The sequence below is a fragment of the Belonocnema kinseyi genome, chromosome 2 (assembly GCF_010883055.1).
Source record: "Belonocnema kinseyi isolate 2016_QV_RU_SX_M_011 chromosome 2, B_treatae_v1, whole genome shotgun sequence".
Classification (NCBI taxonomy): Eukaryota; Metazoa; Arthropoda; class Insecta; order Hymenoptera; family Cynipidae; genus Belonocnema; species Belonocnema kinseyi.
The window spans coordinates 72,594,430-72,608,869 of record NC_046658.1 but is presented as its reverse complement, the minus strand read 5'-3'; the positions used below and the strand labels follow the sequence as shown (position 1 = coordinate 72,608,869).

Here is a 14,440-nt window from a genome sequence, read left to right as displayed (position 1 = left end):
ACGCAATTTATATTTTTCTGTAAAAATTATTATTTTGTTGTTGAATATTCAATTATATTAGTTAAAGATCCATTATTTAAGTTGAAAATTGAAATATCTTCTTGAAAATCCGTATTGTGTGTTGGAAATTAATTTTTTCAACTAAAAGTTTAAATATTCCATTTTTTGTTAAAATTGATATTTTATAGTGGAAAATGTAAGCATTTATTTCAAAATTGGTTTGTTTTGCAATCTTTTGCTCTGTTGTGTTAATGGATGTTTAGAATGAACGTCATGAATAAAAATAAATGTTTGCTTTTGGCGGCAAATATGAATGTTACTTTTAGTTGGCCAGGAAAATTGAAAAGCTTGACCGGAAAAAAACCGGGAAATGACCGGCGAATTGAAATCGTCCACCGAATCGCCACCCGGGTTAAATCTGTAGTAGTTCCGCATCATTTTGCAAAACATAAGAATTTATTAGCACCCTGTAATCTGTATAGAAAATATAAGCCAGGAACTTAATCTAGCAGGCTCATATAAATCGGAGATTTCTATTCTAATATATTTATTCAACTTTCAACCAAAACTGACGTGCAAGTTGCCATACGTTGTAGAATAAAGCCAATTTGATGGGATATACGGCTTATTAAAAAAGAAAAGTATTGTTCTCCTTAATTTAGAATATGGATAAAAAGCTGCTCCTAGGTGTGAAAATAACTCCCTACAAAGGAATGAAAAATATAAAGTTTCTTCAGTTTGCGCAACAATGTTGAACGTCAAATTAAAAATAACTCGATTATTTCTCAGCATTTTAATTTTAGAAAATATTTTTTGATATTCAGTACACATGGAAAAAGTTGTATACTGGCTTGATATATGTACATGTGGAGTATAAACCGAGTAAAAAATTATTTAATATTCTCGCATTAATGTAAAAGCAAGTGTGGCCACACAAACTTAAAAATAAATTCCAGGTTATTTCCCGGTTTTCTCGGTCAAACCTGCATTTTACTCGGCTGACTTTCAAGCGATTATTATAATAATTTTTCAATGCTAATTGATTTATTATATAAATATATATATAATAATTATTATTATCTAAAGTCCGGCAAAATAGTTGAATTTTCAACGAAAAAAATACGAATTTTCAACAAAACAGTTGAGTTACTGATTGAGTATTAATTTTATACCAAGAAAGATGATTTTTCTACCAAATATTTGAATTTTTAAGAAAAAAAATTAATTTTAAATCAAACACTTGCATTTACCACCAAACAGTTGAACCTTCAAACGCGCTTATGACATTCTAACTTCAAATACGTTTTTTTTTTAAATTGACAAAAGAGTGTTTAATTTATTTGCGAAACATTTACAGTATTCCTAAACCATAAGTTTATTATGCCAATTATGAGTAATTGATTTATAAATTTAGGTTGCCTATCTGATTACTATGTTTAATTTTTAAAAAGGAAGTTTGAAAAATGAATGTGAAAATTCTAAATATAAAATGATTTTCAATATTTTAACACAGATAGTTGGCATTACTAAACACAATTCCAAACATATTTATTTTTGCAGAGTGAGACAATATTTATATAAAAATTAAAAACAAATGTGAAAAATTTCCGACTTTAAAATAAAATCCCGACTTTATCCCGGCTTTTTGCCCATGCTTGAAATTCCAGGCTGATTCCTGGTTTTCCTGGTCAAACACCTTGTCGATTTTAGGCAAAATAATGCGTTTTCTTGTTTTAAATAAAATTAAAATGATTATTAATAATACCATACTAATGTCTCAAGGTTTAAACCACAGAAAAAATATTTTGTGCGCACACATATTGATGTTCAACTTGTAAAAATGTACAAATTATAATTTTATGCTATTTTTCAGTATCCTTTCTGCTATTTTATCAATTTTTTACCTTTGTCAGTACTTTATGATGAATTAAGCAAGAATTTACAATATAAGAATCTAATCAAACCTGACAACCACTTGACGTTTTGATTTAGGCAAATTATAATTTTTTCTATTGCGTCGGAAGAAAGTACGCAATTAGATGTAAATTGATCATGAGGTATTCAAAACAAGAAAAAAAATGATTTTGCTTTAAAGAAATAACATATATTTATTTTTTTTTCCTTTGGAAGGTGTCATATTTAGTACCCACCAGAAACTTTTTATCCGCATTCCAAAAGTAAATGAAACAATGTTTTTGTTTTTTGATACGCCCTAGATGGGGAACTTGCTCTTTCAATATTTTGAATAACAACAGGGGTACCAACATGATAAGACACAACAAAGTTGTTCAGTTGTCAAACCTAATCACGATTTTGCCGTATCAACGAATACTTCAATAATCATTATAATTGCATTTTTAGAATTAAATACATATTGTAGAAACATTGTAGTGCATTATTTTATTTTATAATAGAACGTATTCACAACTTTTTCCCCATAAACTATTACGATCTTGAAGTGCTGCATGTTGCTCCTGAATTTATTTCCTTTGTGGAGATCTTTGGTTATATCTAAGTACATCTAGTTCTTTCTCTCAATTCTCAGGTTATAATCCTCACTTGACGTCGAATCCCGCAGAGGCTTGTATTTACATACTTCTCGTTGGAGAAGCTCTCTCTGTTCAACAACCAAATTCCCAAAAATCCAGGAGTCCTATCGATTTAAAAAAACTACATGCATTACCCTACTGGGGAGGGGATGGCAGAAATCATATTTTACTGAACCTCGCTCGGAGGGATTTATCCGTAGAAGCTGGAGACATTTTCAATGGATTAGACACAGGTCGGGCGATGATAGTGCAATCGACGTTTCATCGAAATCAGTTTCGCGACGGTTTTGATTTGATCGTTCCACCCATTTTGGGACCACCAGGTGGAGACGTGTGGCAAGAATGTGCGCAAATGTTACCAGCTAGAAGAAGGTATTTATTATCCTTTCAAGGTGAAATGAAATCATTGAAAAGCACTTCAACGACGCATCAACTGGACGACGCTGAGGCAGATTTGGAGAGACTGGCAGTAGACGAGAATAACTTGGATAGCTTTATTATTCAGCATTTGAAAGACAAGAGCACTGGAATCACCTATGACAGATTTTTCATTCAGTTTGAGTGTATCCCAGCATCTGACGACGGAAGAGTGATAGAGGCCCTAGATTGGTCTCTCTGTGGCACGGATTCGTCAAGGAGATCAGTTTTAAAAGAATCGACATTCGCTTTAATTTTAGCACCTAGTAATACGACGTTCGTTACTACGTCATCGATACAGGCGAGGCTCCATGAAGCACTGAGATCTGGTGCCATACCTGTTATTTTGGGAGGAGATCAAATCTTTCTTAGTTATAAGGAAGTCATCTCTTGGCGGAGGGCAGCCATATTTTTACCCAAAGCTCGAGTAACGGAGATGCACTTCTTGCTGCGTGCTATACCGGACAATGATCTGCTGGCCATGCGTAGACACGGAAGATTGATATGGGAGCGTTATCTAGGGACCGCTCAGGGCGCCGTTGACACGATCGTCGCCTGTGTTCGGGATCGACTTGGAATTCCTCCTTTGCCAGCTCCACAAACCGCCAGTCCAAGTGTTTTCAACGAAAGTTTTGTGGTACGTTCAACTCGCTTTACTTTTTTAGAAATTAGGTAGAATTTACAGGGCTCGGACTAGCGATCTACTGGTTTTTTTTAGCGTCTAAGTCATTTAAACTTAAAAAAGGTCTGCATACCTCTGGGCCAAGGTCAAATTAGATCTATGACCTGAGTAAATATTCAAACGTAAAATTGACAGCTTTATTGATTGCCGATGTAAAAAAGGGGATTTCCAGTGGGGAAAAATTGACCTTGAAATTACCTTGAACGTTATCGTCAAGGTCATGCTTAAGGTTACTACTGAATATGCCATGTTAAAGTTAGAATGACCTTAGAGTGACCTTCAAGGTTACAATTTACCTCCGACCTGGGTACATATTTGTACGTAAAATTGGTCGCTCTATTGATTGCCGATGTAAAAAAGGGGACTTTTATTTTTTTAAAGTTGATCTTAAAAAAAACTTGAAGGTCATCGTCAAGGTAAAAATAAAGGTCACCATTGAATTCCTCGTTGAAAGTTATTTCAAGAATGATCTTGAACTCCCTGAAAAATATCTTATCTGAGGAAATATTCAGCCGCCCTCGACTATTATGACACCCTGCATACCCAAAACAACGGCTTACAAAATATGATTTTGAATACTTTAAATTTATCTATTCTTTATTTCCGTTTTAGGCCTCAAATTGTACGAAATTTTTGACTTTATGGAAGAAAATTCTTTAAAAATTATACCATTTTAATTTGTAACAATTACTGGTTGAACATTTTGAGGTCGAAAGCCTTAATCATATTCAGTTAATCATATTCAAGTGGAAAAAATATCAAATTGGAAGCGTTTAAGTTTAAAGTGGCATAGAATTGAAGAACTAAAAAATTTTAAATAGATAAGTTTCAAATAAAAGCGTCATTCGTTTATATGGTAAATAACATTAAAAAAATTTAATGAAGTAATATCGCAATAGTAAAACAGCATTCATGTACTAATGAAATTCTACTTTCTATAAAAGATATGTCCCAAATATTAATAACTTTATTTAAAATTTGAGAGAATTACATGTCTTTATATAATATTATATAATATTTTGGTTAAATCTTCATCTTTCTTCGTCAGATATCTCCTAAGATGTAGAAAAATATAAAAACTGTAGGATATATTAAGATTGTGAAACTATAAACACTGGATAACATTTATCTTTAAAACTTTGATCGATTTTGATTAAAAACTACTTTGAAAATTACGTGAGGAGCACTCTTTTTAACTGGCATGAAACATGATAAGAATATGAATGAAGTTAGCTCTTAAAATTCGATTGCTTTAAATTTCAAACTAAGTAAATTATTTTCTTAAATTAGAAAAATTATTTCAAAACAAAATTTGAAATTCTTTACACACATTAAAGAATTTAATTGGCAAAATTGTATTTAAATCAAATGCAATTTTTGTTATTTGAATATATTTGATAAATTTATGTAATTGGAAAACAATATTTTTGTGTTAGAACCTCGTTTTCTGGAATTTATGTATTAATCTCGTATTAATTGATTTCTTTGTTATGTGCAAAGAATTTGAAATAATGAACTTTCTTCGTTTCATAGTGTAAAAATAGTGTAAAAGTAGTATTATATTCTTCCTTTAACAAACAAGCATGCCTATAAATATAATTTTAATGAAAGAAAATTATACTTTACCAGTAATTACATATATTTCTATAGCACGGAAAGAATATAAATAGGATTTCATTTTTATGAAAACTTTCTAATTTAAAAGAGTTATTTAGTTCGAAATGTAAAGTAATCGAATTTTAAGCGCTAACTTCATTCATATGGTTATTCCGTTTAGTACCCGGTACTAGCTAAAAAATTGTTATCCTTACGTGATTTTTAATATAGTTTAAAATAAAAACCGGGCAAGTTCCCATCGAAAACTTTGATCGGATGTGTAGAATTTTACCATATAAAGATACCCTACAAGCTGCGTATTTTTTTCTTTTACATCTTAGGAGATAATCGAAGAAGAAAAAGGAGGATTTAACCAATGCGACGATTTTCACTAGTCAATTTCATACATAAAGGTATGCAATTCTCGCAACTTATGCTTCAAATTATTAATATACTGGGGACATATCTTTCATGAAAAGTTGAATTTAATTATTTTTACATAATAATGACTGAGAAATAATAAGTTAAAAACCTCAAAATTTGACATTTGGAAGCAGTATTTTATAATTACTCCTATTATTAAAATGAGCACTCCAATAAAAAATATATTGATACAAAATGAAACTTAAATTCCTAAAAGTTCATATAATTCTAGCCGGATTTAAATTGATTTATGCTTAATCTAAAATCACAGAATCTCAACATCAAAATTTGTTGAAATAACGTCGCAATCACATCAAAAACGATCTATTATAAAATGGCCCATATGCGACTTTTTAAAAATCTTTCCAGTTAATCCAATACCTACGTAATTTATATATAAGCTTATTATTTAAAAAATGTCGTGCCACTATTAACACTAATTTTGATCTCTGAAGTGAGTGCCAGCGCTACATTTATTATATTATCGGAATTAATTTCAGCCTTTAAAATCGGATTCCATCATCGCGGAATCCGAAGCTGAGGAAAGTCTCGGACCTCTTGAACCTCCTTATCCGTCGCCTGCGTTCAAAAGGAATTACACAATCATGCTTACTCAAGGATTCGAGATGTGGAATGACTGGGTGGATCCATTTTATTTGTATCCTCAACTCCCTTTTGATACCGTCTTGCCTAGTGATGCAAAATTTTTAGGTAAATGAGATATTTATAAGCTATTGATATTCAGGAATATTTAACAAATATGATAATTTGTGACGCAGGGTCTGAAGTAGGATTTCGACCAGTCGGCAAAGGAGCCGGGGGTGCGGGTAAAGAATTTAGCGAATCTCTTGGAGGAAATTATCCTAGGGAACAATTTACAATAGTCATGTTAACTTATGAGAGAGAACAAGTTTTAATTAGTTCTCTTGCTCGACTTTATGGTTTACCTTATCTGAATAAGGTACTCGTAGTTTGGAATAGTCCTAAACCACCAATGGAAGACCTTCGGTGGCCTAATATTGGGGTTCCAATACATGTGAGTACATTATTTTCTTTTGCTGCGTTAAATTCAGAATTTATAATTAATCTTTTACATGTTGATATATTTTTATTTTTATTGTAGGTAATAAAGGCGCCCAGAAATAGTTTAAACAATAGATTCCTACCTTTTGATGCAATTGTGACTGAAGCTGTTCTTTCTATTGATGACGATGCTCATTTAAGACACGATGAAATTATGTTTGCATTTCGGTAAGCTTATATATTAAGAAACAAATAAACTATTTTACAAATTTGATAATGGGCATTTATAAGGAAAGGCCTCATTTGTAAGAATTTGCAACGGTCTGATTCCAAAATGTTGTGCAAATTTTGAATAAAGTAGTCTGGAAGTAGTCGGAACGAATAATGTTTTTCCTTAAATACCAATTTCTTGATTCCCAGGCGTCAATTCTAGAATAATTTACATTCCAAAGCTCTTTTTATAATTAAATATATATAAAATATGCCTATGTTATGTTTCCTCTCATCTCAGGGTTTGGAGAGAACATCGTGACCGTGTAGTTGGTTTTCCTGGTCGTTTTCACGCATGGGATCAAAATTATAACAATGCTTGGAACTACAATTCTAATTACTCTTGCGAGCTGTCAATGGTTTTGACAGGGGCTGCTTTTATACACAAGCATTATACATATTTGTATACACACTGGCTTCCTCAAGCAATAAGGGATAAAGTGGATGAATATATGAATTGTGAAGATATTGCAATGAACTTTTTGATATCACATATTACGAGAAAACCCCCTGTTAAGGTAGGTACTTTTATATGCTCTCTGTACCTTATTTCAGGCCTCACAGACCAGTCTCTATATCCCCTATTGTACGCTATATTCAGCCAAGGTCCCTAAAGTACCCTATTTTTAAGATTTGGTCCCTATGGTACCCTATGTGCAGCTCATAATGTAATTTTTAATAATTCAATTTTTCTTTCAATAAATTCAATCTTCGGTTAATCGCTATTTAATTCAGGACTATACCTATTTCTGAATTGTCTTGAATTCTTTGGAAATATTTCAGGGTATTTTTGAAGATTTCGAGAAATTTTTAATAGATTTCAATCTTGTGTATAGATTTTTCAGGTTTTAGGGTATTTTTAAAAGTTCTAGGCCTTTCCAAGAGCTTTTAATTTGAAAGATTTTAGGGAACTTAAAATGATTCCATGGAGTTATTAATTAATTAAATTAATTTGAAGGGATATGAAAGCGTTTGAAATATTGTAGTATAATGTATTTTCTAGAATTTCAGAAGATATGGAACGAATTTACAGGATCTAATAAGGTTTTAAGATATTTTACAAGATTTCACAGGTTTTTATCTTTTTTCCGAGGATTCCAATGCTTATATGTGATTTTAAAGCTCTCAATGTATTTTAACCCTTTGTCATACAACATCTATTTCATGCCCATCGCCAGTCATCTGGGACGATATCGTCTTTGGCCATATTCAAGCTAATTAGAGGTATATAAAAATTCTAAAAAAAATTCAGGGGAAAAGTTTTTGATCTCTTCTTTCTATTCCAATAGGTTTTTTAATGAAAGATTTCATTAATTAATCATTTCAAATGTTTAAACAATGTCATGCGTCATTTTGATCAATTTACTAAAAAATTCAAATCTTGGCCCTGCGTTAATATCAAGAAAAATTATTTCAGACATTTAATGCTCAGAATATGACTTTTCAAAAACACCCAATTAGATTTGATGGGGTTTCAAAAACCATATTTATTTTAACATCTCAAAATGACAACATTTTAGCAGATAGATTGTGAGGTCATTCATGGTGAAAAATGTTTTTATTGAAATTTTTTTATTTATTTCATGAAAAAAATATGTTAGCATTCAAATTCTTTGACATCCAACACATTGCAAATCTGAAAAATGTTCGTCTTCTTTAGTTTCATGATTCTCATCCTGACTCGCTTCGTCATAACATACTCGAGGTCTCTGACGCAAAAGATAACGAAGATTCGTCCAATTTCCAGACTTTTACTGTAAATTATTTTTATTTGTTAAATTCGATGAAAAAAGAGTAAAAACAATGCACTTTTAACAAAAAAACACATATATTTTACTTACCTCAAAGGTCACAAAAAATAACGCTGTCCGTCATCTAGGACGAATTCGTCCACGAGTAAACTTGAATCGGCCGTTAATTAGCGAAGTTGCAAAATGCACGGACGCGGGCACACGCAGTATACGTCTTTTGACCGAAAGTTTTTTTAAACAGGGGGTTTGATGCTGAAAGTGACAATTCTGCGATGGACGATATCATCCCAGATGTATGACGAAGGCTTAATACCTTTTTCAGGATTCCAGGAAATATCATCATAGAATTTAATGGGGTTTTATAATATCTTAGTGGATTTTAAGGAATTTATTCACGAGAACTGAGAATTTCAAAATATTCCAAGGAATTTTTTATTAATTTCATTAATTTGAGGGGATTTGAAAGGGTTTGAAATTTTTTAGGATAAAGAATTTTCTAGAATTTTGGAATATATGGAACGATTTTACAGGATTTGTAAGCTTTTATGATATTTTAAAAGATTTCCCTGGATTTTATGTTAGGCTTCCAAGGATTTTATTGATTATAAGGATTTTTTAAAACTCTCAAGTTATTTTAATAAATATTTAAGGATTTCAGGAAATATCAACAGATTTCATAGAATTTAACAAAACTTAATAATAATTTAGTGGATTTTAAAGAATTTATTTTAAAAACTAAGATATTTCATAGGGTTTCAAAGATTTGAAGAGATTTAAAAGTATTTTTTGGAATTCACTGTGAATTCTTATTAATTTATCCTGAATTCTTTTAACTTTTCTCTAAATTCAAGTGCATTCTTCTAAATAAGCTTAATTCAAGAGTTATTTTCACTTGATTAAAGTTTTTATTTAATTGATCGTGAGAATCCATTGATAAAATTATCAAAGAATTAAAAATATTTTAAAGTATTTTTTCAAGTACCTTGCAATTTTCAAGAGATTTTTTTTTAAGATTTTAAATTATTTTAAAGTATTTTAAAGTTTTAAGGATGTATTAAAAGATTCCAAGGCATTTTCAAGAGATTGAAACAATTTCAAAGGTTTTCTAAGGGTTTTTTAAAAATAATTGTAAGGGATTTGAAAAAATGTGCATGCGGGCGTAAAGAATTTCCGAAGTGGAAGGATTTTAAAGGACGTATAAGGTTTTAAGATATTTTTTAAGATTTCCAAGGATTTGAACGATTCTATAAGGTTTCAAGAGCTCTCGAAGTATTTTAATCAATTTTCCAGGATTTCAGAAAGTATCATTATATTTCATCTAATTTCATTAGATTTTATGATATTTTGTTGGATTTCAAAGAATTTATTCATACGCAGCGAGGAATTTCGCCCTGAATTTGTCTAAATTCACTCTATTCTACTCAATTGAATAGATTTTTGCAAAGTTTTTGTTTCATTTATCTTGAATTCTTTAAAACTCACCTACTATTTTTAGGTACTTCATCAAATTCTTTGAAATTTTATTTAATTTTTCTTAACTCATTTAAAATTTACTCAGTTCACTCAATTTTTTCATATTTTTTAAATGTTTTGAATTCAATCGATTGTTTTTTCAATTCAGTTTGATATTTTATGAATTTCATCAAATGGGTTCTTTTTTTTAATTTTCCCATTCATTTGAATCTTTTTGTAGTCATTATCACTTTTTTGGTAGAAATTAGTATGGTTTCAAAGATCTGTACAGATTTGAAATTATTTTTTGGAATTCATCCTAAATTATTATTAATTTATCCTGAATTCTTTTTAATTCTTTGGTATTCTCTCGAATTTGCTTAATTCACTTAAATTCTTGTAAATTTATTCAACTCTAATTAATTTAATGGAGTTTTTTTTTAATTTTTAAAGGTTTTTATTTAATTGATACTGAAGTCTTTTAATCTCGCCTTGAATTCTAAGACATTGCAAAGTTACCGAATCCCATGAAGTTTTTTCATATTTTTAAATCTTCTCCTTCATTTTAAATTCCTCTAAATTAATTTAAATTTTACGAAAATCAATGGATTTTTTCGTTTATATTTTCCAAATTATTCGAATAATTTCGAATTTAACTTGCATTACCCAATGAATGTGACAAAAATTACTGTTTGGTCTTTATATTTTATCACATAGGGACTGTGTGGTCTGTTATTTTTTTTTTTTTAGTTTTTCTGAGTTTTTTGAACAAAAAGAAACACTTGATTTCAGGTCACGTCGCGTTGGACTTTTAGATGTCCGGGATGTCCAGTTTCCCTTTCAGAAGATGATACACATTTCCAGGAGAGGCACAAGTGTATCAACTTCTTCTCGCAGGTACCTTGTTATTTCTAATTTTTCTTTTCTACATTTGGCCTGTTTAGTTTCAGTAAGGTTTAAAGGTATATTTTAGTTATGTAAATTATTTTAGGTGTTTGGATATATGCCGCTATTAAACACACAATATCGAGCGGATTCGATACTCTTCAAGACGAGGATACCACATGATAAGCAAAAATGTTTCAAGTTTATATAATTGCCATGAGGCGAACGTATGCCATATTCCCAGATTTCGACTGAATTTATTTTCCTTCGAATCTGACGTAAGTAGATAGTTATTTTCATATTGAAAAAAGCAGGTCTCAAAACTTAAATACGTGCGTAATTTATAGCATTTAAAGAGTCCACTCTCAAGTTTTTAAAATTATACGGATGAAAGTCAAAAACCTTTCCCGTGTACGCATTATAATTACTTATGTTTTTGCATATAATTGCAAAACCACACAAACAAAAGATCAATTTTATCTATCGACATTTTGTTTCTGACTCAATCAATTTAAAATGTTTTTAGTTCAATTTTTTGAATGTTGCGCAATGTGTAATATTTTTATATAACATAGAAGAATGGGAGTAGATTTTTAAAATGAAATAGAACATTATGCACTCATTAGCGAGTTTTTAAAGTCAATTTTAATCTTATAAATCTTCGGACTCAATTTTGAAGAACTAACAAATAGTTCAACATTTTTTTATTCGGTGGAAATTGTCAAAAGTGAACAAATTTAATATTTGTTCACATTTATTCATAATTTCATCTAAGACTCAACACTCTGTTTATCTTTCTTCACACATATATTTATGTATTTGTATTTTTCATGTGTTAAAATATTAAGAACCAAAAACATACCAACATAAAGACATTTTTTATTTGAAAGTGAATATAGAAAATTTGAATTGGTAAATCCTAATTTAAAATGCTGATAAATGCTTAGTAAATTCTCAAATGAGCTAAAAATTGAGCATATTCTCATGCTTGTGAGAATTTCTTGAGCACTTAACTTATAATAAAATGCAATGTTTTTCAAACTTTTTTTATCATAAACTTATTGCAGTACTTTATTTCTATTTAGAAATTTGATTTTTAAAATACAAAGGTACAGAAAAATATCATATTTTAAATTAAATTCTGTCTGAAAAAAGATCTTTTTCGCTCCACTGGGAATCGAACCACAGAACTTACGATTGTCGGACTTTAAAATCCTTTTTCAGAAATAGCTGTCAATAAAAAATTTAATTGATTAAAATTCATTTTAAATTCATTTTTTTCTGAAGAAATATCTTCTCCTTCCCAGTGGAGCGAAGTAGATCTTTTTCAGAAAAAGTTTAATTAAAACAATTTTTAATTCATAGCTACATCTAGCCTGAAAAGGCGGTGAGAATTTCTGGTATTTTTTTATTATACAGATTTCGAGATAAATATCATATTTATGTGCATTATAGAATAGAGAAAAACTCAAATTCTGCAATTTAAAACTGAATTGAATCACATCAGGCGTATTCAACAGTCTTCAAACTTTTATTTAACATGTGCAAAAGTAGCTTTATTGCGAAATAATAAATGAAATTGTGTTTGAACAACTAAATTATAAGCATTTTCAGCACTTTCATAATCTTAATAAAATCATTTGTGCTTATTTCTTTAAATTTATACTTATCTCATAAGGTTAATTTTTGGCAAGACTTCATAGTTTTAGCCCTGTTTTCACGCTTTGATGCTGATATATGAAAATATTCTTTCCGAAATTCGCCACTTTGTAGGTTTATTTCTCATTCGCAGATGAAAAATTCATAGGGATAAAAAAGAAAAAATCCAGGATTTACAGTATGTATATGTAAATTAAATCTTCATTTTATCCCCCTGCAAATTTCGCGTTGATTCCGAGTGTTTTTTTGTACCGAAAAATGGATTTTCAGAATAGATCGAAAAATTAATGTTGTGAGGTTTGGTTAAAGAATGTAAATTGTTATTTAAATACTGTGAAACCTTATATTCCACTTTTGTAAATAATTAAATGTGGCAAAACAATTAATTAGGAAGAAAAAATACAAATTGAAAATTATTGCTTTTGTCCCGTCTCGTCTCGTGCCTGGGAAAGAACGGGACATCTACGGGGGTGAGATGGAAAACTTTAATTATTTATTATTTTGCAATAAAAAAATTTGTTTCATGTAATTTTGTGTGTAGTAATATTTATTTATATCAGAAAGAAGTATGGAATAGGATAGAGAAACTATTTCTAAAAATGATTTTACCGACCTTAAAGTGTATTTACCTATGTTTTGTATTTATTTAGTATAGAATTTATTTAGGTTAGAGAAGTCTCTTAAAATGTTCATATCTTTTGATATACTGCTCCATTTATATAAGAGATAATTCATATCTAACAGAGATTTCTAAACTCCAGATACAAATGAAAAAACATTTCCCTAAACAAAGATATTAAAAGTATGAAAATATTAACCCTCCGTTTACAGACTTCTTTTTCCCACTTTCCGTTTACAGACAGGGTCCTTTAAGTCCTATTCAGTTTTTGAACTGTTTTTGGCTTTAAAAAAAATGTATTAAAATTCAGGGTTATTTTTTAAGTGTCTACTACACGCTCCAACTGTTGTTGGTGTCAAAAGTTAAAAACTTTTTAAAATAAAAATGTTAATTTCGGTGAAAAATCGATGCTTGTTAAAAAATTCATCATTTTGCAACAAATAAATTAAAAAAAAATCGCTGCAGGGTTTAAAAGCTTAGACTATCACCTTCGAAAAAATATAGGGTCATTGGCGGTCGCTTCAAAAAGTTGAATTATTTGAAGACCTGCAAAATGAGAATATTTTACACTGATTCATGCACGCAATTTCATAGAAAAATTAGGATATTGAATGTTAATCCATATTTATTGTAAAAAATAGACCACGATGACCTGAAAATTTTATGTTGCTCATATAAATACCCAAAAATTAAAAATAAAGCTAAACAATTAATGTTCACTAACTGATGAAAACACTAACGCGGTTTAGAGACAGGGTCTTTTATGTCACTGTACGCAATTTCACCGCGCACCGCTCAAAGGTTAACTGACGAACTGCAACGCCACTCACAGGACCTGGCCCTATTACTACCTAGGTTTTTTGGAGGTGGGTGACAAATTAGTAGACGACAAATTAAAGCTTCATAAATGTATATACTAAAAATAAAACTCGATTAATAAGATTTCCAACATCTCACGAAATAGTCTAATATAAAATGCGTACAATCGTACAAAGTTACACTTATATTTTATAATACGAGGGTAGTTCAATAAGTCCTTAGAATGAAGTATAAAAACAATTTTTTGTGGGTAAATTTTTTTTTATTTTTCAACATAATCTCCTTGGAGCTCTAT

At 30.0% G+C, this 14,440-nt stretch overlaps 1 protein-coding gene across 4 annotated transcripts in view; it reads left to right on the top strand.

The window, feature by feature from the left end:
* The window catches only part of LOC117182964 (exostosin-3), a 39,592-nt gene that overhangs the window by 18,821 nt on the left and 6,331 nt on the right, over positions 1-14,440 (top strand). For 3 of the 4 annotated variants that reach the window (XM_033376086.1, XM_033376085.1, XM_033376084.1), the window contains 7 exons: positions 2,546-3,603; positions 6,168-6,378; positions 6,447-6,703; positions 6,791-6,918; positions 7,202-7,478; positions 10,956-11,060; positions 11,155-12,230. In XM_033376086.1, the coding sequence (XP_033231977.1) occupies positions 2,546-3,603; positions 6,168-6,378; positions 6,447-6,703; positions 6,791-6,918; positions 7,202-7,478; positions 10,956-11,060; positions 11,155-11,259 (2,141 nt within the window). In that variant the 3' untranslated portion in view covers positions 11,260-12,230. Of the gene's footprint in view, positions 1-2,545; positions 3,604-6,167; positions 6,379-6,446; positions 6,704-6,790; positions 6,919-7,201; positions 7,479-10,955; positions 11,061-11,154; positions 12,231-14,440 lie in introns of those variants that run through there. The other variant, XR_004468341.1, reaches the window with a different exon arrangement.